The following is a 27,118-nucleotide window of genomic DNA, read 5'->3' as shown; positions in this document are numbered from 1 at the left end:
TTAAACTTGATATCAGTCAAGTGAATGGCCAATGGCAGGCAGATGGATTCACCCAGTCAACAAATTGATCAAATTGCCTACACCACCACATCTAATGGTTGCCATAAATAGCACTGCTTTTGACTCGGCGATAAGAACTGATTGTGTTATCAAGATCAAGGGCAGAACAACTAAGGGGGTCGCTAAGCTCAATTTAAAGGTGATAAAAGTGTAATTTAAACATACAGATGAGCTGTTTTTAAAGTGATTAATAGTAAAATATAAATTTTTACATCTTTGGCGAGTTTAAACAGAGATTAAAAGCTAATATAAACAGTTGAGTTTCTTATCACTTTTAGAAGATTGGGTGATAACGGAAAAATAATGTAATTTCATGAAATGTTGTGACACTATCAACCACTTGACAGGAATTGGTAAAACTTGTTAAATTATTGTAAAATGTTGAAGCGGGTTCACCCTGAAAATTTATATTATTTTGGTTTTGCAATGCACCTTAATAACAAAGATTGTATTATCAATAAAAGTACTTATTGGAATTTTTTGTAAGTTTTTGTTTAATTGGCTTACTATCTTATCAACGATCTTAGTTATATCGATTGAGGAACTTCAACCGATTTATTATCGCTCCTTAAAGTCTAAGTAAATACCACCTTTCAAAGTGGCCATGAAAAATGTATCATCTAGTCGATCATCCGATCGGGTCTTGGGATTAACACTAATGTCGAAATTTCGTACGATTTCCACTAGAGCTGCCTTAAGTTGAGTGAGAGCAAATCGAATGCCTATTAAGGAAAGATGATTGTTTTAGTTATCAGTTCTTTTTTGATAAGGGTATAAAATAACCAACCTGGACAGATGCGCGGTCCATTGCCGAAGGGAAGATATACTCCCTGATCCCGATACTTTTTTACACCGCCATTGACTTCTAGGAATCGCTCCGGCTTAAAAGCCTGTGGATTATCATAATACTGTGGATCGTGGTGCAGTGCTTTCACTGGAATGATGATCACATCCCCAGGATTCACTCGCAAGGTAACACCATTCTTGTTCACAAAGTCGTAGGGCTCGGTTACCAGTTTTCGGGCCGCCACTTGCGGTGAAAACAATCGCAGGGTTTCTGTGAATCATAATATTGTTATATATGATTTTCTGTAATTTAATCAAAGGTATCTCACCATGAATGCAGGCCTCTAAATAGGGCAGTTCGGTCAACTGTTCAAAGGTTAGTTCTTTACTGCCAATCTCCTGCCTCACCTTTTGCAGGTCCTCGGGATGACGTCCCAGCATCAATAGGGTATGGGATAGCACCAGAGCAGTGGTCTCAAAACCATCAGTAAGAAAAGTCATCGTATGAGCAGTTAGCTCGGCCGCATCCAGACCCTTCTTCTCCTGCAAGTTCAGCATATAGTTGAGGAAATCATCTCGCTGCTGTTCCGGTTTCTCCTGCCTCAATTTAATGCATCGCCTCATGATGTCGAAGAAGAAGTCTTCTGCTTCCTTGGTGAAGAAGGGAACGCTGTAGAACCGGCGAATCGGTGGCCAGATGTTGACCAACACGCTGTAGAGGATGAAGCCGAAGGACGAGTTGAACACTCGCTGGATCATTCCGACCAGAGGAGTTGGGTTGTCCGTGAAGCTCTGCGCTGAGATCCCGAGGACACTATCCGAAACCACTTCGGTGGTGAAGCAGAGGGACAGTTCCATTGCATCCAAACCCTGGGAGGTGGCCAACTTTTGCTGACGCCTGATATAATCCACAAACTTTTTGCACACACTCTGCGACACTGGATATACGGCCTTGACCTAACAATATAATCAATATAATACGATATAATATTTATTTGGAGCCAAAGAAGGATGAATCTTACTCGATTGGGAGATAGTCCTGGCGTGATTTCCGCCCTTCTTTCCTTCCACTCCTCGCCTTTTAGAACGAATGGATTGTTGCCCAGAATCTTGTCCACACTTTTGTCTACCTGTTGTATAAAATGAATTCCTTAACTGTTCTCCAATAGTCCGTTTCTATTTACCGAATTCCCCCTTTCATTGTCATGGAAACTGCGAAAATCGCCGGCGTAAATCTTGCTTATATATTCCGGGCACAAAACAAGCAGCTGGGGACGTCGTGTGGTAAACACCCCCACTATTTTTTCCGTTTCCTTGTATTGCCTAGGGGATGACGTCACTTTATAACAGGTTTGGGCTTAGAAAAATTCGTATCTTTTTGCACATACTGATAGATATCATCGATGTCGTAGGCAACGTTGCGCTTCTTGGTGAACATGCTGGGAAAACTGCCGACGAATGGAAATGTGGTAGCTGTCTGGATGCCTCGCTTCCTCCAATAGTCAAAGTTCCAGGTGAGGAATATGTAGACCAGGGCCAAAAACCCTGCTATAAAGAGCAGCGTACAGCAGATGGGACACATGGCACAACCGTTCTATAAGGCAGTCGGAACCTTACTGAGCTGAACCGACTTTCAACGTTAATTGAATTGGAACTAAAGTGAACTGATAAATGCGCAGCCATGTTTGAACTTTTATTTATCTGTTTGTCATGTTTGGAATCGTTTGAGCAGAACTTAAATATTTTAAAATTCCAATTAAATCTTATGTTTTTGCTTTGAACGCAAATGATTACACTGTGCAACAAAATTAATGTTTTTTAAGTTAAACTGCGTTTCCAAAAAGTTTACCGACGCAAGGATTCTTAGCACAAGGACCTCAAAGTTCGAAAAATGCTGAAATTGGCCAACTTTCCGGAGGTCGAGGTCTCAGAGGTCAACGGATTCATTGTTTGTTTTGATGTTTAAGTTTTTCAAAAGATACACTCTTTATCTTTCAAACCCCAGTCTTATAATATTTTTAGGATTTTTTTTAAGGGACAAAAAATAAAAGAAAACATAGTCATAAAACGCAAAACAATACAGCTGAGGTCAAAATATTAACAGTGTTCCCGCCTTTCGTTTTTAAAGGTTTTCTTTTTTCTTTATTTTTGTTTCGGTTTCATTTACATGTTGCTAAGCATTTTGTTGCTCAACATTTTTTTCGTAATCATGTTTCCAGCAACATGTTCGTTGCAGCCGGCTTGTGTCTTTGCTAAAAAACAAAACCGGTTTGTGTATTTACTAAACGCTCGGCGCACATAACTCATACGCAACGTGGGCCACCAATTCTCCTTTCCTTTATCATTTTCTTTGTTGCCAAAGGCAAGCATTTGTTTTCGTTATAAAACTCTGGAATGGGTCAACGAGTTCAGATAATCTTCAAAGCGTTATTTTCAACAGCATTACTAACAGTATTTTTTTACAATTCTCCAAATAGTATTTTCTATTAATAAAGCTTCTTGCGGCTTTTTTTAAAACGAGTACTTAAAATTTAAATGTAAATCTAAAGCTCCTTAAAGTCCAAATAAATGCCACCCTTCAAAGTGGCCATGAAGAAGGTGTCATCTATCTGGTTATCCGAACGGGTCTTGGGATTAACCTTGATCTCAAAGTTACGTAAGATTTCCACCAGTGCTGCTTTCAGTTGAGTCAGTGCAAATCGCATGCCTGAAAAAATTAATTTTTTTTCTTCAGTTATACAGTTTTTTTTGTCTCTATAAGACCACCAACCTGGACAGTGTCGCGGTCCATCGCCAAATGCCAGATAAACACCCCTGTCCCGATAATTCTTCATACCCCCGTTGATCTCTAGGAACCGCTCCGGCTTGAATGTCATCGGATCCTCATAGTACTGAGGATCATGATGGATGGCTTTTACGGGTATGGTGACCACGTCACCGGGATTCAAACGCAGAGTAACTCCATTCTTGTTCTCAAAGTCGTAGGGCTCGGTTACCAATTTACGGGCCGCCACTTGCGGTGAAAACAAACGCAATGTTTCTGGAAAATAATTTTATAAATTACTGAGATTATAGTTATGATTAATTTGGGGCTTAAAAAGATTCACTCACCATAGATACAGGCATCTAGATAGGGCAGTTCGGACATTTGATCAAAAGTCAACTCTTCTTTGCCAATTTCCTCCCTTAGCTTTTGTTGCTCTTGGGGATTTCTACCCAGCATCAGCATAATGTGAGCCAAAACCAAGGCCGTGGTCTCGAATCCATCAAGAATAAATGTCATCGTGTTTATAAGTATGTTTTCCGTGGGCAGACCCTTCTTCTCCTGCAATTGCAGCATATAGTTGAGGAAATCATCCCGCTGTTGCGCCGGCTTCTCCTGCCTCAAGGTGATGCATCGCCTGATGATGTCCAGAAAGAACTGCTCCGTTTCCTTGTTGAAAAAGGGCACACTGTAGAACTGGCGAACCTTTTGCCACAAGTTGGTCACAACGCTGTAGAAGATGAACTCGAAGGAGGTGTTGAACACCCGCTTGATCATTTTCAACAGCGGGGTCGGGGTGTCCGTGAAGCTCTGGGCCGAAACGCCCAGTCCGCAATCGGAAACCACTTCGGTGGTGTAGCAGAGGGACAGATCCATAGCATCCAGTCCCTGGGAGGTGGCCATTCCCTGCTGCCGCCTGATGTACTCCACAAACTTTTTGCACACACTTTGGGAAACTGGAAATACGGCCTTTACCTTTTGGTTTGGAATTATTAATAATATAATTATTTTATTATTTTGAAATAATTATATATATTCCTACTCGGTTAGGTGACAATGCTGGCATGATCTCCGCCCTTCTCTCCTTCCATTCATCCCCAGTCAAGACGAAAGGATTGTTGCCCAGAATCATGTCCGTCTTTTTATTCACCTGTTGAGGAATGGTGAAATTCAGCCACTAATCATCTTCATCTAATCAGTTTCTACTTACAAAATTGCGCCATTCGTTGTTATGAAAGCTACGAAAGTCGGTTGCATAAATCTTGTGTATATATTCCGGACACATAACCAACAACTGGGGAACTCGGGTGGTGAACACGCCCACCATGTTTTCCGTGTCCTTGTACTTCCTGTTTGAATTAAAATGTATTACTTTAGTTTTTGAAGCCATTAACTAATATTCTTTAACCAGGTTTTTTTTAGAATCATCAAGGAATTCTAAAAATTATCAAATTTCATTTCACCACATAAAATTAAACCAGTTTTCGCACTTTTAGATTTTTGTTTCATACGCCACATGGCATGTGTGCCCAATTAAGTAGGCAACATTTCTTCTAACGAAGCACAGAGTTAAGATTATCTGATTTAAGAGGCACTTTGTACAGAGATTTTTTTAGTTTTCATAAATTTAAGGAAGAAGTATTTAATATGGCTTTCACAATTGGTTTCTTCACATAACAATATATTCATATATTGTTCATTTTTCCGCACATACTCGTAGATATCATCAATATCATAGGCAATGTTCCGTTTCCTGGTGAAAATGCTCGGAAAACTGCCGAAAAATGGCCATGTTGTGGCTGTCTGGATGCCTCGCTTCCTCCAATAGTTGAAATTCCAGGTAAGGAAGACGTAGAACAGGACCAAAAAGCTGGCCAGGAATAAGAGAAATGCAGTAATCGGACCCATGTCACAACGTCTCGCGATCTTAGACAGAACTCAACTCCGTGTCGGTTGAGCCATTTCATTTATTTCAAATCGGTCTAATTATCATACGCGCTGGTAATCTTATCTTCATTTTAAAATAAATATATCTTTCCAAAAAATTTGCGATTATCGAATATGAAGGTTGCTCATAGTTTCCGCTTGCAATCTAATCATTTTCGCATTTATATGTTTATGCTTATTTATATGTTTATATGTAGCTGTACGCATTATCATCGCCAAAAAGGCACGTGGAATTGGGTACAATGGATTGTCGGTATCGATTAAGGAACTTCCTTTATTGTTATGTAAATTGGGGAATTTCGTATTTTCCAGTTTGAATCTTATCTTCTTTAAAAGTCTGTAGGCGAAGTTTATACACCCTCACAGTTAAATAATGTCATGAGTAAAATATAGACGACTTTAAAAAACGTTTTAACATCAACAAAAAATATTTCGACCTGCCACCTTTTTAGAAGGGTCGAAAGTATTTCCCTTTCTGCTTTGTAATTTTGTTTACTGTAATTATAATAATCTTTTCAAGGGCTTGATACTCATTGGTACTTCTTAAGTAATTTCTTTAATTTTTGAAGAATAATTGTCAAGTGGATAGGCGATTAGTTAGTTTTCGTCAGCAATCTTATCTTTCCAAAACAATAACTTTTTGTTTTTTTTAACAAAAACTTGAAAGGTGTCTCGTGGGCACGTTTGTTGAATTCTATCTCTCAATCTCATTCTTGTCATTTTCTAAGAGCTTGACCAAATTAAAGCCTTTTATTTTTCACAATCTAATGTTTTTCATAATAATGATGAGTAGGAAATTTTGTTATATGTCATTAAAAAGGTATTTCCAATATTTTTTTTACCGATCAGTAAATGAGTTGATACAATATGATATGTACTGTACCAAAGCTAGTTTCTCAAAAGCTTAAAGAAAAGACCAGAAATTTATTTTTAATATTTTTGTTTAATAATCATAATGCATATAAAGGTACAGTTGTTCACAAGAAAGGAAATCTTAAAATGCTACATAAATTATATTAACTTGATAACGGCTCATTATTTAATAACCAGATAGAAGCAGCAAAGTACACAAATTTAACATTTAAATCAAACTTAATTTAATACGTAATAAATCGTACAGGTCTAATAAATAAATGTATGTATTTTCTCAATAATTGCTCAAGTTTTAAATAATAATAAAAAATAGTTGTAATAAACAAGTTGGGTAAGTATAAGGCAAATAGAATTAGGTTTATCAAAAAATATTAACAACAAAAATAGGTTAAATTTACTGGATGGACTTACGTCGCTTGTCTATTTGCAAATTGCATTTTTACGATTTTTTTTCAAAGAGTTAATCTTTTGTTTTATGAATTTCATTTCATTTTTTTGTATACGCATTTTACATTTTTTCTAGACATAGAAAATTTGTTGGTTGGTTTAGCACCGGCATAGGACACTTGCTTCGTTTTGTTCAATGCTCGTGGCACGCACGTTTCCCTATGTTTTTTGGCGAGAGGAGGCTAGGATGATAAATGTCTATGGGTAATTTGGAAATGAGTATCAGGAATGCTTTGAAATGTCTAGTCCCCCCGATTGCCGGGTTGGAGTTTAAGGATCAGAGGTGTTCGCAGTGTCCTGTGGCTGGCGCACTGCAGGGTTTCCCATCTATCCCTTGGCCGTGGGAGAGAACTTGGCCTTGGGTAGACGTATCCTTTGGCAAGGGGGGCTCTAAGGGCCAGAGTCTAAATAGAAGCCAATGTCTCTTGTGAGCTGCATCGCCTTGAATTTGGGAGAAAGACGAGCAGGAAACAAAAGACACTGGATTCCAATTAGTTCTCCAGGCGATTGGTCTATGTGGGTCATGATTTGTCTTGGGATTCTTTCACTTCTCTAGCCCATCGATGGCAGCAAGGATTCGTGTTTGGTTCCTGCAAAAATGTTCCACGAAATTTGCAGGATCCCAATCGCAACTCCTTGCTGCCATTGATCTCTCGAAACAAGGAAACGTGCGGTGATGAGTACAATTTTCGTGTGCGTATTTTGATTTCGTTTTAGCTTAGATATTTTTATATACAAAATGTTGGGGTTCTCTATAGTTTTCTTGGGATCATATATGTTGGGTATATATGAATATATAAATTGTTTGCTGTGCAAATATATATGTATAATGTATATATCGTTTTACAAAAGTTTTAGTTCGTTACTTGTCGTTAGTTTTGAATAGTTAGCATATTCTTTACTTCATTTCTTTCATTTCATTTGTTTCATGTTCGGCTTGTCGAGTCTGTTCAGTAGGTTATATACAAATTGGTTGTTTTATTAATGCCTCTAGCTATCGAATCTCTATAAAATTACATACAATTACAAAATGTGATAAACTACACAAATGTACAACTCTTCCATTTCATTATTGAACGCTTCTTTTTTTTTTGAATTTTCTTACAGGAATTTCGCTTACAAAAGGCATCTTTATACTGCGGTCTGTTTTGGGTTTTCTTGATCATTACATTTAGGGTTATGGGTTTCGGGTCTTGATTTTTTTTCATTGCACTAATCCAATTGCAACTCGACGGCCACTTTACGTTGGCGGCGGTCCGTGGGGATACGACAACATGGGCTCCAGGCTGCGGGCGAAGGTGTTGGAGAACATACAGGTGTAGTCCTCACCGTGGGGCACCAGAGTGGCCACACCTAAAAGCAGCAGCATGAGCGCCTGAATGGGCAGGGAGGCACGTGCAACGCGGCCTAGGAATCGAGCACCGCGCGCCAGAACCGTGGTATTGATGACATCGCCATCGACAGCATCGCCGTCGCTGTTGCTATGGGTTCGAAAGATAAATCTATTAGTAAAGGTCAAAAATAGCAATGAGATCTGTTTGTAAATCATGCAACTACTGAGGGAAAAACAATGTGCTCTTTTTTTCATTTACAAATATAAAGTGCATAATATTAATCTACGATGCATGTGTGAAACAAGAACTTAAAATCAAATTTCTAAATATATTTACTTTGCATTTTCTGTGTTTGGTGCGGCGGCCTGCATAGAAGAGGTTGATAATGTAGTATTATCCAAAAGCTAGATTTTTGTTTTGCCATAAAGAAAAAGAAAGAAAAATACAAAAATTATAAATAATACAAATAATAAGGGGGTTTTAAATTTTCAATATTTTCTCGTTCGACTGCCAATTGGTTCACTTACTTCTGGTGCGCTCACAAATCAACAAATAAATCAAATATTTTTTAGGACAACTCCAGTTTTTTTTTTGTAAACAGGAAACCAATGAACAGAGTAACTAGGAAAAGAAAGACTCACCTCACTCGACAACATGTGCAGTGGCACGCCAAGATTATCGCCTTCATAGCCCAGGACAGCGCCCAGCTTGACGATATAGATACCGGATAGACGACGCAGGGATTGAAGACGCAGTCGGAGATCGGTCAATCTGGAAAGGGTTCTGGAGCATTTAAAACATTTGCATGGGCCCTTAATGGTTTATGTTTGGATGAAGGGTTAGAATGGGCGGACGAAAGAATTTTGAGTACCAAAAAATACAACACAAAATAATATACGCAACAAAAACGGCAACACAAAATATATGTGTAGAGGCAAAAACGAATGATTGATTTTGTATAGTTGGGAGGGTAAAGCTAAGAAATACGTTCTACTAAATATAAAACCCAACAGTGGGGGTCTAGAAAGTTTAGTTGTAGGAAGTTCCAAAAGGTTTATCTATCTTTACAGATAGTTTTAGTATAATTTTGAGGGAAGGTGGAATATAATTTTTGAAAGGTTGAGTTTCCGAAAGTATTTTGGTGGAGTGTGCAAAATGTGGGGGTATATTTGAAATGTTAAAAAAGGCAAGCAATAAAGGCCGAAATATTTGATAATTTATATGGGGGAATAGCACATGGGTAAATATCAGAGAAAACTAATACTAATAGGTGTCTACAATAATGATTACTACTCATTACAAAAAGGATTTTCAAACTAATCAAAGGAAATCAATATAGCAACTAGAACTACATAAAATACTGGATTTAAATTCCGCCCAACTAACTTTAGTACACTTTCCCTTTTCTTAGAATCCCTTAGTTCTCGAATTATTTCGTTCCGCCCTCGGAACTGGCCCACTGGACACCTTACCTCTCGTAGGTGTGCTGCGACTGCTCCTCGGAGCCCTCAACTGATCGAAGCAGCTGATCGGCTGCATCCTGCAGGCTCACGACCCGCGGCTCGCATCTTTCCAGTTCGGCACGCAGATCCTTGAACTTCTTGAACTTGGCCTCCAGAACCGAACGCTCCTCGGTGAGATCGACGGGCTCCGAAGCCTTAATGTTCTGCTCCGTGCTCTGCAGCCAATTGACCAGCTCATCGATGGTCTGATGGAACTCACTGTTGCCCATCAGGGCGGTCTGGAGGAGACCCTGCCATTTGGTGGCATTGATGCACACATTGTTCCAGCGCGCATTGTCCGCCTCCAGACGACCACGCAGCTGCCTCGCCTTCTCGGTATCCAAGGTGTGCGTGGCCAAATGGTCACCAACCACATTGAGAGACGATATGATGGACTTGTGACTCTCCAGATCCAAGAGGAACTCGCGATGATCCTGCGTTACGTCCTCCAAGAGCTCGATATTCGAGGGCGGAGCCGATTGGGCCTTCTGGGTGCTCTCGGCGAACTGCAGCCACTGCTCCAGGCGCCACAGATCATTGTCGATCTGCTGCCAGTTTCGCTGTGTGCAGAGCGGACACGTTAGCCGGCCGACCTCGCTAAAAGGGGTAGAATTAAGGGGTGAAATATAAATTAGTAATTAATATTGATATAATTATTATTATTATAGTAACTATTTATTTGTTAGCTCAGGCTTAGGCCTTTCCAAAATCCATTATTTAGACTTTGGGCATACAGTTCCCGACCTCTTGCTGTCCTCCACCCTGGAGTCTGGCAGCCATTTGTGACTCGCTGCCAGCTTTTGTCTAGTGGAAAGTCCCACAAAGAACACAGGATTGGTTTAAGACAGCAGGAGGTTGGGAAAACAGGTAGTTACACTTACTGAATGCAGTTGTACTTGTAGGATGCAGGTAGGTGGCACCTGGAGTGTGTGTTTGGTGTCATCATGAATGCGCAGGTTCGAGTTAAGCATGGTTAAGATTTTTTGTTTTTTGGGTGTGATTATGCGTGTGCGTGTTTTGACATGGAGAGAGAAGTAGGCAACAGCGAGATGGAAAGCAATAAAACAATTTGTTAGTCGAAAAACAGACCCAAACACCAAAAAGGAAATTGGATTCGGCTAACCGAATACCTCAAATCTTCAGAGATCTTGCCAAACTCATTTTAAAAATACCAAATTAAATTTAAATTAAATGTATACGAACACAAGTCATCTATTATAATATGAGCCATTATACAGTATGCCGTTCGTCTTTTAACAATTGATTTAGGAGCATTTGAGACACAAATGGGAAGGGAAATTCTTAAATATGCCACTTTGACTCCAAAAATTCAGCGGATAAACAAAATACAATAAGTTTTTGTAACCAAAAAACTATAAAATATAAACTCTTTAAATGCTGATAAGATAGACCGAAAAAAAGATTCTCTGGGCTTGGAATAAATTCTTTGAATATAAGAACTAATTGGATAGACTGAAAAATAGATTCCACGGGTTTCGAATAAATTCTTTAAATATAAGAACTAATTGGATAGACCGAAAAACAGATTCCACGGGTTTGGAATAAATTCTTTAAATGTAAGAACTAGTTGGATAGACTGTAAAATAGATTTCCTGGGTTTGTAATAAATTTTTTAAATATAAGAACTAATTGGATGGACCGAAAATAGATTCCCTGGGAATAAATTCGTTAAATATAAAAGCTAAGTAAATAGACTGAAAAATAGATTCCCTGGGTTTGGCAAAATAAATATCCCAACACAGATTTAAATAAACATAAAATCCCACCTTGAATTTTGATCGTGCTGCTGTCGCGCCTTCCACTGCGACTGCAGTGTATCGAAGCGCAACGTGAGCTCTGCCACGGTGTCCACCTGGGCGGCCTGCTGGTCCGCCTGGCACTCGGTGAGCAGCAGCTGGCTGAGATGCTTGACCAGCTCGGTGGAGGACTGGGCATTGCCGAGCAGCTTGGCGATCTTCTGTGGTCCCGGCTTGCGGGTCTTGTCCACCACCGTGCGCTGCAGTTCGTCCAGATTGTTCTGGCACTCGGCAATGGCCGTCTGCAGTTCCATGATGTAGGCATCCTTTGCGGTAATGGAGGTTTCCCTCTGCATCTGCTGGGCCTGGCGGAGTTTCCGCTGCGACAGTGTGTTCACCTGAACGGCGGCATTGGCGGCTTCATTGGCCACCTGTGCGGCTGCCCTGGTCAGCCAACTGGTTTTAAGGGTCACAATGCGGGTTTGGACAGTTTGCCAGAGGGTTGTGTAAGCGGAAACCAGTTCGAGCAGCTGCTTCAGCTGTGGCTGCTGCTTGCTCCTGGTCTTGGCCTCCTGGGCCAGGTTATCCGCCTGCTGAACATGCTGTTGGGCCTCCTGCAGCTTCTTCTCCAGACTTTCCAGCCGCTGGAGCACCGCCTTTGGTTCCGCCTTGGAACTCTGCTGATCCTCCACACTGGGCAGCTGTTCGAGGGCCTTTTGTATGGCACTCAGCGAGTTGGTGGCCTCCAGTTGGGCATTGTTGAACTCCCGCATCAGCTTGGCATCCTTGTCGATGGCATCCAACAAAGCATGACAACGTGGCGTAAGTTGGCGCCACATGCTCACCATCACCTTGGTGGGCAGCGTCAACTTCTGGATGTTCTCCGGCTCGACGCCGGCACTCGAGGTCAGCTTGGCATAGATCTGCTCTAGGTGACGCAGATTAACCGACTGGCTTTCCAGCTCCTCCAGCTTCGAACGGAGCTCCTTCTGCCGCTCCTCCAGTTTGCTGGACTTGCTGTGCGACTTTTGATCCCTTTCATAGCCCGCTATTTGACTCTCCTGCTTGCCCAACCAATTCTTGTGCTCCGCTGTGAGTTTGATGAGCTGCTGGAGTAGATTCCAAATGGTGAGGATGCGGCTCTTTCGCTCCGCCGACTGACTGCACACATTCTTCCAGCGCTGCTCCAGATTCTGGGCAGAGGCAGCTAGACCAGAGGTATTAACCTGCGTTCGCCAGCTGTCCGCATCGTTGAGCAGCATCTCCACGAGATTCAAGACCTCACCCACATTGCTGCTGTGATGCTCGATGGATCGCTGGATCTGCTCGTGCTCTTTTAACTTGGCCTCGATCACATTTGGGGTATAGCTCTCAAAGTTCAGGGGTTTATCTAACTGAGATTCCACCTCGAAAAGCCAGGCACGGATCAGGGCAATGCGCTCCTCCAAACGGAGCAGCGTCATCTTGAGCTCCCCGATCTTGGTGGCCTTTTGCTTGCACAAATACTTGAGACGCTGCCAGCGATCGATGAGCGCATCGCTCTGCTGTTGCACCTGCGAACGAACCTCTGGCTCGGAATAGAGGGTGAGTAGTTCCCTGCTGGTGGATAGTAGCCACTCCCTTTCCTTATCCCTCAGCTGCAGCTCCGAGTTTATTTGCTGTTCCAGCTGCTTGGCTGCCTGTTCGGGATTCGTCATTGCAGTGACATCCGCATCCTTTTCCACACGCTGCTCCAAACGCTGCAGCCACTGGGAGATGCGATCGTAGCGGATTTGGTAGTTCGACAGCAGGGATAGACGCTCTTCAATGGAGTTAATCAAGTTGGCTAGCTGGTAGTCCAGATCGGCGTGCTGCTGCCAGAGGAGCCAGTTGCGTTGACGAATGGTTTTCATGTCATGCGGACTGATGCACTCTTTAAGCTCCTCCTGGGTGACTGTCAAGCTCTCTAGGTTGGGCACCTGGGCACCCAGTTGGACCCTCTGGGATCTTAGTGAACCCAAAAGCTGCTCAATGGCAGCCGGCTGAGTGGGCAGGGATTCACTATTTTCATCCAGTAGCTTTTGAGCTGCCTCGAATTCCTGCTGCAAATGATTCACCCGCTTTTCGTACGTCTCTGATAACTGGGTGACGCGCTGCAGGAATCCCTGCCAGGTTTTGAGAGCCGCCCGCAGATTGCTGATCCTTTGGCCAATGCTGGCCTGCTCCATGCGCATGGCGGTGGCCAGGGCGTCGTCACAATGGCGGGCCAACTCCTGCTGCTGCTCCTGCAGAGCCTTGGACTGCTGTTCTCCCTGCTCCAGCTGCTGGATCATCGCATCCAGGCGGTTCTTCAGGTGCGGCACTCGCTTCAGATGAATGTATCGCAACTGGAGGGCATTACGCTCCGCCTCCCGTTGACGCAGCCAATCCAAAAGGGCAGCCAGCTGCTGGCGATAGGCATTCCAGCCGCTCACCCGACGCTCCAGTTCACCATTCCTCTGCATGATCCTCGAGAGAGTTTCATTGTGCAGATTGGTGAGGGCCTTGTACTGCTCTGAAAGCTCCGATTCAAGTGGCGTCTCGGATAGGACACTCTGCTGCGAGATGAGCAGGTTCTGGTGGATGGCGCACAATTGCTGCTGTTCCCTTAAACTACTGTAATCCTCGGGAATGGCGCAGGAGAGGAAGGACTGGACGTGCTGCAGGTACTGCCTCCATAATCGCAGGGCCTCCGAGCTGTTCTGGCTGCGGGCAAGTCGCGTGGACAGGCGATGGTACTCCTGGAAGGTGTCCTGGAATATCTTCTGCCAAAGGGCTAGGACCTCCAGAACCCCATCATCATCGGCAGGGGAAGCTGAAGGTGTCACCTCGTTGTTCTGATGACGTTCCTTCAGCTGACGCAGCTGCTCCTCCGTTCTGGCCAGCGTTTGGAGATGGGCTCGCAAAGCGGCCAGCTGCTCCTCGCTTTCTTTGGGATTCTGCGGTGGCTCGCGGGAAATGTCCTGCGAACAAAGGAAATCAAAATGTTAATATTTATTATTTGGAAATATTTTCTTTGCCTCGCTAATTGGCCTGACCCTAATATGGTTGCTCGGATGTCTCTGGTTACCATTTGTCTGTCCACTGCATGGCTTCCACAACAATGGGAATCGGTCGTGTGGCACATTGCAACTCTTTCCGCCAACTGGCAATGACCTCATGCCAACCAACTTCAATTGTCTGAGGCGTCGATGGGTGGGAGGAGTTGGGTTTTGGAGTGAATGGGAGTGGAAGAGGGTGGCGAACCAAACTGGTTGGCATGTGCCATGCAAATGAGCTTACAGTGGGGCAAGGTGTCCCAAAAATACCACCAATAAATGCCCAATTTGGTGAGGTAATTTATAGTAGGCATTTTTATGGTTCTTATCACTGAAGTTGATTGTAAAACGTACAGTTTTATGATCGTAAATCATTCAAGCTTCCGTTGACTTTATTGTTGGTTTTGATTTTAATGGCATTATAAATTATACGAATTTCGTATTAATATTGTAGTACTACAAAACACAAATATTTGCTTGTTTGATATGAAATATTTGTATCTAAATTTTTAAGTACTGAATAACTGCTTTAGAAATTATTAATAACTATTCTCATTCAATTATTTACGAATTTCGATTTTATGTCAGATTTTTGTTTTGTTTTGAATCCAAATTTTATAATTGGTAATTGGTAACCCCAATAAAGAGGCGAAATAAAACAAAGAGTTAGTTTAAAAACAAAGGACATGCAGCCGTCAATATTTCCATAAAATATTCAGCATCCGTCCTACAAAGCAAGTGTCAATTACGATTTTATAAGCTATTCCCACTCCCCCACTGCTAGTAATTTCAAAAAGCATATTCACGCCTCTTATCAATCAATAATGATGAGGAAAAACCACGGTGAGTGGGTTGTTGTTGCTGCCAGGACCCAGGGTACACAAAAACTTTTTCAACTTTTAACCCACTTAAAATAGCATGTCCTTCGTATTGGATTAACAACAACAGGAACAACAACAATAACACTTGCCGGCTAGTTTCGTTAGTGTGGGAATTTCCACACGCTAAAACCGAACTAACATATGCAAAATAACCATCTAAACAAAGCTATAATCGATAGCTGGTTAGGATGTATGGATGGACTATCCACCATAATTTCATTAACCACTCACCTGCTGCACATTGTTGAAATATTCCTTGGCAAGTGTCACCTCCTTGTCAAGCTCCTTGCGCTCCTTGTCCTGCGTTTCGGCCACATTGGCCAGCGTGGTAATGGCATCCTTGCACTCCGCCAGCCGCTGACCCAGTGCATCCAACTCGCCCTGCATCAGGGCCGAGGCATCCAGGCCCACATCGGCGGCGATCTTGGCCACAATGTCGCGCAGTTCCAAGATTCTATCATTCTGGGTCGTCAGGTTGTCTTGGCATACCTGTGTGAATAGAAACATAGAGATAATGAGGCTCAGGGTCTAGATAATCACAACCACTCAATTAACAGAGAGACATAATGTTCTCCATAAGCAGAAACTTCTGGCCAAAACAAGTTACCATTTTTACTATAACTATATAATATACCAAAAATATTCTACTGCCAAATAGGTTGTGTTTTAATTGTATTACCTAATGGTTTAGTTCTATTTTAAGACTGACCTATGAAGTCATTTTGTATTTATATGAAATTCTTGAATTAATTTCTCACAATCCTTATCTTTTAAAATTCCATTAGCATAATTATTTCTAATGTTTTCTCTACTTCTCTCACCATATAAAAGTTCTTTCTGAAAGAACCAAAACCTCGATATTTAAACTATAACTGTAATATAAAATATACCAAAAATATTATACTGTGTTTAAAGCATTCTTTGTTCTACTTTTGGACTAACCTATGAACTCATTTTGCATTTTATATTAATTTCTTGAATTAATTTCAATCGTTATCATTCAAAACTCCATTAGAATAATTAGAATAATTATTTGTAATGTTTTCTCTGCTTCTCTCACCATAAAAAAGTTCTTTCTGAAAAAACCACAATCCCGAAAGCCACAACACAATTATTTCGGATGGCTAGCAAAATGTCACTTGTTTATATTTAACTCGACGACGGAAAGTATTTAGCTCAAGCCGGCCGGGCTGGCGTTCCATTTCGTTACTCAGAGACCTCGAACCACAGACCCTTATCAATTGTCGTGCTGCGTTTGTCGAGTGCATTTTCCCTTACCCGACAAATGGTAATTAGGGCTGCGAGTGCCCAGCGCACTTTCGTTTTCAATTTGAGGGAAAACAGGTCACTACTCGATGAATAAATTCTCTAATTCAGAGCATTAGTGCCGGCGGTTTGTAATGTCCGCCCTATGATATCATCTGGCAAGTATTTGCCGATGCTTTATCACGCCGAAAACATAAGCAAACAAGCGCTTAGAGAAGTGGCATTGAAAATGCCAACATACATAGAGTATTAAGAAATAAGATTGTGATTTTCTACATTTATCTTCTTTCGGAGCTCAAGGCATTTGCGGACCTGTTCTGCCACTGCTGCTGCTGTTGATAAAGCTGCTATGTATACAAAAATACTATATTACGAAAATATAACCCCGCCACCGGGTTGATAAACTCTCCTGTGTGAAATGACAGTTGGCTTGGTTGCCTGCCTGCCTATCCGAAAATATAATTACACCATCGTGTAGGGCCTATAATATAATGACCCTAATGATCAATAAACACAAAACGTCGAGCCGAGTATGCGTTAATTTTTTAAGTAAATGCCGAAAAGAAATCGTACGACGATGTCTGTTTTATTTACCCAAGCATAATTTATGACACAAACACAACGGAACAGAAGTTAGCTCACATATATGTAGGTATGTATATGGCGGAACTATTACGAACCGATTACATTGACGCGCCCAAAAAAATTGATAGGGCGAGTACTACGGAGAAAATCAATGTAATTACTAGCTTCTTGCCCACCCGCGTCTCCAGTGGGCAATTAAAGCGTCGCACTTCTGTCCTAGTTTGCCGCCAAAATAAAATAGTCCATCTAACAGTGATGATGGTATGAATTTTTGTTAAAAAAAAATTAAAACAAAAATGCCTTAAACTTTCTTCCGATATCTTTATCTTAGAAATTCTATTTTTTCAAGAAATATTAAAAATAAATTTACAAGAAAAGTGCCATTTTTGTATGATTATTTTCTGCATATTTTAAAAATTACTAAACTCTTTGTTAAATCATAGACCAAAGAAACCATTTAAAAAACAGATTACTCCTTTGGTGTCTTTGAATTTAGAATGAGAAAGTATTGACCCATATTCCCTACCTATTGTTTGGTCAATTATTGTCATTTCCTGTACGACATTTGATATTTTACCTATCTGACAAGCAAAACAGGTCGTTGGCATCACTGTCGCCCACGCGATACACATCACTCATACGACCCGTTTGCCGGAAGACCCGAATGGGTCACGGCATACGGGGAAGCACTTACCTTGGCATGTTGCAGCGTATCCAGGGGCTGCTCCAGGGACTTGACCGTGTCCATTTGCTGGTCAATGGAGCTCTTGACGGCCGCGGAGGCGTTGCGGTACTTGTCCCACAATTCGACGGCTCTTTGGTATCGCGTTCGCAGTTGCTGCAGATTCTCGCTGGTGTCATTCCAGGCGACTACCGCCTCCTGGACGGCGGATTCGATCTGCTCGACAATCTGGACATCGCAGCTCTCGATCAGAGGTTTAGCGGCACCCTTCAGCTCATCGATCAGTTGTTCGCGGTTGTGAAGATCGCCGGCGAGTCCCTGCGAGGTGATTTAAATTCCCGGATAAAGATGGATTAGTCGAAATTATATATGGTGTATGGTATTCCGACCGCGACGGGAGATACGCGCTCGGTTCGAAGTTAACGTTAACTGTGCGGCCACGATAAACTTGCTACGTAAAGTGCCCACAATACAGCGAGAGCTTACGAAAAAGCTTGGGGAAAAGCTTGACGGCCATATAGCTTTTCATTCCGCTGGGAAGCGGGCAACACACTATTCAAACAAACTTGTGTGAATTATATATGAAGATTTACTAGGAATATAATATTGAATGCTTTTATAATCGATATAATGATTTTTAATTTATTTTAAAAGATATCTTTAAATATTTATAAGTTAAAAAAGGTTTTTATATTTGTTCTTAGTCACTTATCATCACTTATCGTGCAAACTCTTTAGAAAATTTAATTTTACCTTGACGATTTAAATATAATACTCTTGTAAAAAGTTGTAGAAAAAATTAAAAATTTTGTATTATTATGAAAAAATATTAAATACAACATTTTTGTAAATTATACAACTTACAATTTTTTATAACAAATGCATTGTTCCTAAATTATCAATTTATAAGACTTTGTGGTATTTTCGTAAAACAGTAAAAATTCCAAAATATAAGCAGACTTTCTTGTGTTTCCATGAGATGTTAAAGATTCGAGTATTTGAATATAACTAAGGGCCGTCAGGAAAATTCTGCGGTTTATGTAACAAATTTCCCTCAGCAAAAACAAGGCTGATAAGCAGTTCGCGAAAATTCTGCCCAGCAGGTAGCGAGATAATAAAGAGGCAACGGAGATAGAAACCAATATAATTCGAACCCTAACCGCGCGCGTAAACAAAGTCATAAAATATTGGGCGGTCAACTTACCTCCAGACGCTCTGTGGCTTTGCGCAGGCGCTCGTAGTCCACTTGACCGTGGACCCGGATTAGTTCCATCATGAAGTCGGTTTCCTGGACGGATCCATGGACCAGCTCCAGTTGGCGCTCGTAACGCAGCCAGACGGCCAGTCGGTTTCGCAGGATGCCCATAATATTGGTGCACTTGCTTTCCAAGAAGGCGTGGTCGTCCTGCAGCTGGGAGATATCCCGCTCCAACTTCACAGGCGAAACAGACATCTTCAGTCGCATGGGCAGGGTGTGGAGCATCTGGCGGATGCGCATGATCTCCTGCCAGCTGGTCACCAGTTCCTCACCGGCGCCTTGGCAATCGGCCACGGCTTTTTCGAGAACATCGGCTCCCTGCCTTTCGGCCGCTTCACATTCATCCAGGATCACCGAGATCTTGGCCTGGTGTTTGCGTTGATTACTGATACCCTCCTGGATGGCCTGCAGTTGGTCACGCAGCACAGATGCTCCTTCCAGCTCCTCGGCTATCTGGGTGCTGATCTTGTGCGAGAGGGCAAACAGTTCGCCCACTTTTTCCGGCTCAATGGCGGGCTGTTGCAGTCCAATCCGTCCAAGTTCGTTGCCAATGAAACCCACACGGGTGCGGAGGACTTGAACCCGCTCAATATACAAACAGAGCTCCTCTTCGTTCTTGATCACACCCTTCATGCTGGTCATGGTCAGGTAGATCTCCTGCAGCTCTCGCTCCACCATTTTGAGTTTCTCATCCGCAGGCACATCCTCCGACGACAGGCATTCGACAATATTGTGCTGAATGAGTTCGATGGCCTGGGCGACGGCCTGCCAGCGATCCTCCAGTTGGGCATGGAACTGCCGCTGGAGCATCTCATCGGCCAGTGGGATGACCTGCAGGGATTTCTCGAAACTCACCGCCGTATCGGTACGCACATTGTTGTGCAGCTCAAAACGGGCCTTAATCTCCCAGAATTGACGCATATGCTCGATGGGCTGTTGGGTGGGTTGCGATGGTATCTGAATGTTCCTTAGCTCTTGCTCCGCTTCCCTTACAAAGGCCTCTAGTTTGTCCGTTTGCTGTTCGTACTGCACCCAGATTTCCTTGAAGACCAACAGGCGATGCAGGTACAAAGCCACCTCCTCGCGAAGTTTGAGTAGCACTATCAGAGCCTCATTCGTTTCCTCTACGAGATTGGGGGCCTGCACGAGGAGCTGCAACTTGTTGGCTATTCCCGAAAGCTGCGTCATCTTGACGTAGTGATGTGAGATATCATTGCTCAGCGATTGATAGAGGGTGGTATACTGATCATAGTCGGCGGATGTGACGGCTGAGAGATCGGGGACTCTCTGTTGAGCTACCTGCAGCCACTGCAATTCATCTCGCATTCCCTTCTCTAAAACAGTCCAGCGGGAGGCAGCCTGCACCAGTTTGGAAGACCTTTCGGAGGCCTTGTCCAGCAGACTGGTGGCCCTGTTGTAGAGCTCCTTGTGCAACTCGGAGTGCTTCTCCCGCGTCTCACTATCGATATTCTCCTCCAGGGACTCCAAAATGGCACGACAATGGCTGAGATTCACAAAGAACTTCCGCTGCTTCTGCACCTCGTTGTTCAGCTGTTCGAGGGAACTGGAAACAATGGGGCTCTCAACTAGCTTGTCGGCCAGAACAGTGATTTTGGTGAACTCCTTGAGGGTCTGTTCGTACTCCTCCGCCAGGGATTGCAGTTGAAGGACCCGCTCACGCTCTGCCTGGATATTGTTGCCGATATTCTTGCTCGTCTCGAAGGCATTGTGCACATCCTGCGGCATCTTTTTGCCCGGGAAGTCACGCTGGAAGGCTCGGGCATTCTGACAAAGCTGCGCAAGTTGCTGCTGCGCGGCCTCATGTTGCTGCTCCAAATCATCCAGCTGGGCGAGCTTGGCGGACAGGGGATACTCCTGATTGATCAGAAGATCGTAGCTCTGCTGGAGTTGGGCCAAAACCGAGGACACGTTGTACAAGAGAACCTCGAAGCTGTGCCACTTGTCCAGATCATTGCTATCCTGGACTTGATTCTGTTGCGTCACCTGCTCCACGGCTTCCACGTGCTCCTTGAGCGAATCCACACATTGCTGTAGTTCCGGCTCAGCCTTGGACAATTGTCGCTCCAGTTTGCCCACGTTCTGCTTAATGGTGCTCAGCTCTTCGTTGAGTTGGTTATAGTTGTCCAACTTCTCCTCCGAGGGTCCTTCATTGGAGTTCTGACGGATGAGGTACACGCGATACTCGATGGTTTCCAACCATGTGGAGACCTTCTCAATCACCGTGATCACAGTGGTTTGAATCACCGTCTTGTCACCATTCTTAATGGCAGCATCAAGATCCTGGAGCCCCTCATTCACCTCCAATAGACGCTGCTCCGTGGGCAGCTCCTTAATCTGTTCAGATAGAGTGGCCAAATGGAGCACATTGCTCAGGGGAGTGGCTTGTTGGGGCGATGCCTGCTTGAGCTGCTTGATGCGGTCGCCAATGGCTTCCTTGGTGGAGATTAGGATTGGTTGCTGTTGTCCTGGATAGTGCTGCAAACTCTCGCTCATAATCAAAGCCTGCGAGAGCTCAATGGGTGTCTTATCCACACTGGTGGTGGCACTGAACCAAATGTTCTGGGGCTCGCCACTTAGGTTGTCCGGTCCCGGGGTGATGGGCACCACCAGCTCCTCCGTGGGTGAACCGACCTCTTCGATCGTTACCGCCGAGGATGTGGGTCCTGCTCCGGATCGCTTACTCTGCTGGGATGCGATTAGCACCTTATTCTGCTCGGTGATGTGCACCGGCAGATCGGGATACTCATCGTAGACAGTGGTCTTGGTGATCTGGAGTTGCACTCTCTGTGCTCTGGGTGTTCCTTCCTCTTCGGGTTCAATGGGAGTTTCCACGACGGGTGTCACATGAGGCACTTCTTCGATCTGCTGGTTGGTGGATACCACAATACCTGATTCTGAAAGCAACTCGGGTGCAATTTCAACCGTCACACTGATCTGCGGCTCCTCCGGCAGCTGCTGCTCCAATTGAGGCTCATTCTTTTGCTTCTTTTTCTTGTCCTTCTTGGACTTTTTGTCCTGCTTGGGCAGTTGCATGGTCTGTGTGTATTCATAGACCGTCGGCTCGGCCACAGATGTATCAGAATCGGCGGGAATGGCCACTGTCGTCTTGACCTCCAGTTCGTACGGTTCCGAAACGGATATCGAAGTGGCAGTCAGAGATGTGTCATCCAGGGAAGCGGGTTGCTGCTGATCTCCAAGAGGCGTAGTTTGCGCCTCACCATCGGCGACTTGCACCAGTTCCACCGTTGAGGTCTCCTCATGAACAGTTTCCGGTTTGACAAATTCAGCCTGTTCCTTTGGCTCCGGAGTGGTTGTCTGCACATGGGTCTCAGTGGTTGTGGTGGTTTCAGTTACGGTCGATTGTTCGCTGGTTCGCACTGGCAGATCGGTGGTCATATCCTTGACCAAATCCTGGACCAGAGATTCCACCACATCACTGCTGTCTGGCTCGGGGGCGCGAGGCGAATCCTTCGGCGTGGTCTGCAGTTCCTTCTCAATGGTGGTAGTCACTGTGGTTTGGCTTGAAATCTCCACAGTTTCGGCTGGCTGGCCACTGACATCCGTTTGAATCTCGGTTGTGGATATCTCCACTGCCACTGGCTTCTCTTCGCTGCGGGGAGTGGTTTGTGCCTCAGTCTCTGTGATCTCCACAATCAAGGTTTGCGATTCATTCTCCTGGTTTTCGGGCTGCACTTCCAGACTCGTCTGCACTGCCGTCTCATCCAGTGTGGGTTGATGCTGCGGCGAAGTCTGCACAGACTTAAGATCCTGCTCGACTTCGGATTCTTCAGTGGGCGAGGGAACGCGCGGTGTGGTCTGCTGTTCCTCATCCTCCACCAATGCCAGCTCCACAACCTCGGTGGGAATAACCAGCTCAACCATTGGCGTCCTTGGGGATTCCGAGGGCGAAGAGACGACGGCATCTTCCACCACCTTGACCTTTGAGTCAATCTCAATGCTGGACAAATCGCTGTCGGGACTGATCTCAACAATGGACTCATGACGCACGGTATCACGCGGTGAATCCTCCGGAGAAACGGGCAGATCCGAGTCCAACTCAGGCTCCTTAACGGGCAGTGCCACTACCTCCGGCTCAGTCTCTGGTTCTTGTTCTTGCTCGACCTCCTCCTCGTGCTTCGTATCTCTTCTCTTCTTTTTCTTTCGACGCCGCTTGGCGTCGGCGACGGGAGCAGCGGCAGTCTCAATGATGGTCATGCTAACCTTGCCGGTGGTTGGTGCAGTGTTATCCTCCTCGGTGGTGCTTTCCTTGCCCAGCACAACCTTCAGCACACCAGCGCCATTGTCCTCCAGGGAGGGAGCGGTGATTTGGAAGGTTTTTTGTGGTGCTGTAGAAGCCGCAGCCTCTCCAGAGATGAACAGTTGGGTGGCAGAACGCAGATCGATTTGAGCAGGAGCTGCTTGTTTTTCCGGCTCTTCTGGCTTTTGTTCAGTCTTCTCAATGATCTCAAGGGCTGCCACTTCGGGCTGTACTTGTTCCGGTTCTTCTACAGGCAATGGTTTAAGCTCCGCCAGTGGAACAGGCTCTTCTTGTTTTTCTTCAGTCTTGATGGTGGTGATATCCACAGTCCTCTCATCAAGTACAATTTCCGCAGGCTGCACAGTTTCAACAATTGAAGTTACAGTCGGCGTTGAAGATTGTTCCTTTAGAGCTGCGGATAGAGTCTGTTCGGCTTCAAGGAAACTCTGAATGTCACTCTTGGTCTTCGATTCAGAAAGCGGTGCTTTATCTCCAGGTAAGTCCTCCACGATAGTTTCCCTTGGCAGTTCCGTAGAGCTTGTGATGGTGGTTGTAGTCTTGGTAATGGTAATACTTCCGGTGGTAATGGGCTCTGGCTTAATCTCAGCTGCAGATTCCGGTTCAGTCTCTTGAGGCTTAACTTCATCCGATTTTGTGCTCTCTTCACGAGGTGATTGTGGCTCGAATTCGTAGTGCTCCAGGGTCAGTGAGTTGCCAGTTTCTGGGCTGGTCGGCCAAATTTCCTCTACTGGCATCGAGGCTTCAGTCTCTGCTAGTGGTGGTGCCAATTCTTCGACGTGCTGGGAGAAGTCAATGTTGGTGGGTTTGAGATGATGTTCCAGTGGCCAAATTTCGTTGATATCTTCGACCACTGTTGCGACATCTACAATGGCTGGTTCTGAGGAGTCTTTGGGTTCAGCTACATCCGCTGTTGGAACATGAACGGGACTGGTAGTGGCAACTTCTACGGGTTGTTCAACATCTACTTCAGGTGCTGGCAACTCTACAGGTGCTTCTTTAGTCGTTTGTTGTGGTGTCTGTTGTTCTGGCTGTTCTTGTTCTTGTTCATGTGTGGTTGCGGTTGCTGTTCTTGTGGTGGTGGTGACTTGGGTAGACTCAATATCAAATACCTGTTGCTGCGGTTCTGCTGTTGGCTTGCACAGATCCGTGGCAACTTCTTCGATAAGAACGCCGGGCTCCTGCATCAATCGCTGGAACTCCTCCTCGCTTACCACCCTGCCGTCCACAGTTCGCACAATATTCACGTTAATATGCGGGGCTGTCTCCTCCTCGGTGATCTCGATCTCCTCTGGCTCCTCGACCACTTCCTCGGTGATGTGCTCCTTGCCGTCGATGATAACCACGCGCTTAATGATCTTGCGCGTTTTACGGATGACCTTACGGGTAACCTGCTGCACTACAGCTCGAATTGTGCCTTGGGTTTGAACATCGCCGGGTTGCATGGGAATCAGTTGCGCCTGGGATCCTGGGGCAATCACTTCCTCGTACGTCTCAATTGTGGGTTCGGTTTCGAACTCCTGCAGGATCACACCCTCGGGCTGGGATGAATCCACAACGGCACCACGTGTTTGCTGCGTGATTACGGTGTGGACACTGCCCTCCTCTGGATCAGCCTTAGTGTCCGTGGTGTGGACATTTTCCAGGTTAATCTGACCCGTGGAGTGCACCTCGATGTTGCCATCCGAATCGCTGATTGTCTCAATGGAGCTGATCTGCTGCTGCTGCACAATCTGTTGGCGGGTTCGGGTGACCTTCTTCAGCACAATATGCTTGGTGCCATCGGGTCCCACAATCACTTCGGTGGTCGTCTCATCGGGCTCCACGAAAGTTGTTTCAAATGCCTGAGGTACATTCTTTAGGATCAGCTCAGTGGCGCGATCCACATCGCCCTGGGGTCGCTGATGATAGCGAGCCTCAATCTGGACATCTTCGGGCTCATCAGGCACATCCTTGTTGCGAGTGGTGTCGATCTGGATGGTCTCCTGGCCGCGTTGGATCGTCTGGGTAACCATTATGTTCTCGGTGGGCGAGCGCTCCTTTTGGGTTTGGAGAGCCACCTCAACGGTTTCCACAGCTGCTGGCTCCTTAAAGCTGGTCTGCGCCTCCACAGTGGTGGTGGTCACCACCTGAACTGGGGGCTGCTGCTGCAGGCTAAGCGATGTCTGTGTCTCCACATAGACGCCAGTTGGCTTGATCTCCTCCTCGGGCATGGAACTGGAATCGATGGTGTTCTCGTTGGACTCGATGGATTCGTGAGCGGCCTCCGGGGTGGCTGGAACTTCAGTTGGTGGCTTGATGAGTGAATCGGCTAGCACACGCTGTCGTTGCGCCTCCTCGCTCTTGGCCTTCCGCAAATCCACGATGCGCTTCTCAATGGTAAAGATGCGCTTGGTAGCCACTGTGACCTGTTCCCGCAGAATGGTGATGATGCTCTGCAGCTGCTCCATTAAAGTGTCGGCCAAGGGAGCAACATCGGGCTGGGATTGCAGGTGACGCGTCTGATCCACCAGATCCTCCATGGACTGCTGGCGATCCTTGAGGGTGCGCAGCAGCTGCTGGCTCCTCTCCACCTGCGACTTGAGCACCTGCTCATCCGTGCTGCTATCCGAAGTCGTTTCGAAGGAGGCCAATTCCGCGGAAACCTCGATGATCCAGCGCTCCAGTTCCAGCAGATGCTGCTGGTACTCGTCAATCTCCTGCTGACGCTTCTTCTGGCCATGCATAGCATTCTAAATTGGATAAAATATTAAAATTAAGATATAAATGATAGAGATAAGTCTCAACCACTCACCGCTATCATGGTAATGCCTTGCTGAGTGCGGCGGAGTAGCAAATCAATGCGATCCACGGTCTCGTTGAGCAAACGTTCAGTTGCCGGATCCGTGGGTAACTTCTTCGCCTGGGCCTTCAGCTCGATGGCGTCCCTTTCATGTACTTCGAGATTGCTTTGGATTAGCTGCACATCGGGCGTATAAAGTAGAGGTTTCAGAAATGTGTTTGTCGCAAATAAAAGTGCAAATTGTAATCATTGTATAGGATTTTGGGCCTACAAAAGTGTAATATTTAGACAGCAAAAGGAACGACTACTACAACTGGACGGTACTAACAACGAAAAAAAAGGGTTTCTTTTCCTGACAAAAAAATGTACGATTCTGTATGGAGTGATGCGATTGAGTTATTAAAATTCTCTGACACACGCCAGCATCCAATAATCGTTTACAAAAGTTATATACAAGGGGGTGAGTATATTTTAATTCAATATTAATCTAGCTACGTTCGATTACATGCCGAGTGTCAAGCATCCAAAAAGGTGGTGTTATATTGGCCTTAGATTATTTCATTACCTTCAATCCCTGTAGCATGCCCTCCAGGCTGCTCTGGTTCATATTGGCGATGCCATCCTCGACGCTCGAAAGCGATTGGAGCAGTTCGTCGAGTTCTTGCGTAATTAGTTCCTAGAGTTTTTTAATTGTTTCGATTTTGTTGTTGGGGAGATGGTGTAAAAAGTGGGTTAATATTAATAAAGATTGCAAAATTTCGGAAGATTATTGCTAGGGAACAAAGTTGATGTAAATATTTGTTGCCGGCTTCTATACACATACAGCATATGTACATGAAGT

General features: G+C 44.6%; 3 protein-coding genes across 15 annotated transcripts in view; all 3 read right to left on the bottom strand.

Moving 5' to 3' along the window:
* Positions 1 to 554: 554 nt before the first annotated feature.
* LOC108063816 (probable cytochrome P450 28d2) lies at positions 555 to 2,465 on the bottom strand. The gene is made up of 6 exons (XM_017151029.3): positions 2,235 to 2,465; positions 2,031 to 2,169; positions 1,869 to 1,976; positions 1,176 to 1,803; positions 848 to 1,117; positions 555 to 782 (listed from the first exon to the last, which is right to left on the bottom strand). The coding sequence occupies exons 1-6, from the start codon at positions 2,426 to 2,428 to the stop codon at positions 619 to 621; spliced, it is 1,503 nt and encodes a 500-aa protein (XP_017006518.2). The 5' UTR covers positions 2,429 to 2,465; the 3' UTR covers positions 555 to 618.
* A 73-nt stretch (positions 2,466 to 2,538) lies between these two features.
* On the bottom strand, positions 2,539 to 6,284 carry LOC108063802 (probable cytochrome P450 28d2). Its single transcript, XM_017151012.3, has 6 exons — positions 5,325 to 6,284; positions 4,821 to 4,959; positions 4,653 to 4,760; positions 3,958 to 4,585; positions 3,617 to 3,886; positions 2,539 to 3,553 (listed from the first exon to the last, which is right to left on the bottom strand). The coding sequence occupies exons 1-6, from the start codon at positions 5,516 to 5,518 to the stop codon at positions 3,390 to 3,392; spliced, it is 1,503 nt and encodes a 500-aa protein (XP_017006501.2). The 5' UTR covers positions 5,519 to 6,284; the 3' UTR covers positions 2,539 to 3,389.
* Positions 6,285 to 6,480: 196 nt separating this feature from the next.
* Msp300 (Muscle-specific protein 300 kDa) overlaps positions 6,481 to 27,118 on the bottom strand; it is a 111,834-nt gene continuing 91,196 nt past the window's right edge. For 7 of the 13 annotated variants that reach the window (XM_070211848.1, XM_070211852.1, XM_070211851.1 and 4 more), the window contains 11 exons: positions 26,843 to 26,953; positions 26,290 to 26,454; positions 19,145 to 26,227; positions 17,953 to 18,258; positions 15,639 to 15,896; positions 11,501 to 14,451; positions 10,595 to 10,633; positions 9,684 to 10,310; positions 8,853 to 8,994; positions 8,548 to 8,615; positions 6,481 to 8,358 (listed from right to left, as the gene is read on the bottom strand). In XM_070211848.1, the coding sequence (XP_070067949.1) occupies positions 8,118 to 8,358; positions 8,548 to 8,615; positions 8,853 to 8,994; positions 9,684 to 10,310; positions 10,595 to 10,633; positions 11,501 to 14,451; positions 15,639 to 15,896; positions 17,953 to 18,258; positions 19,145 to 26,227; positions 26,290 to 26,454; positions 26,843 to 26,953 (11,991 nt within the window). In that variant the 3' untranslated portion in view covers positions 6,481 to 8,117. The remainder of the gene's footprint in view (positions 8,359 to 8,547; positions 8,616 to 8,852; positions 8,995 to 9,683; positions 10,311 to 10,594; positions 10,634 to 11,500; positions 14,452 to 15,638; positions 15,897 to 17,952; positions 18,259 to 19,144; positions 26,228 to 26,289; positions 26,455 to 26,842; positions 26,954 to 27,118) is intronic. The other 6 variants (XM_070211849.1, XM_070211850.1, XM_044394859.2 and 3 more) reach the window with 2 other exon arrangements.

This window comes from Drosophila takahashii, chromosome 2L, assembly GCF_030179915.1.
Source record: "Drosophila takahashii strain IR98-3 E-12201 chromosome 2L, DtakHiC1v2, whole genome shotgun sequence".
Classification (NCBI taxonomy): domain Eukaryota; kingdom Metazoa; phylum Arthropoda; class Insecta; order Diptera; family Drosophilidae; genus Drosophila; species Drosophila takahashii.
This window is presented reverse-complemented; position numbering and strand designations above follow the sequence as displayed.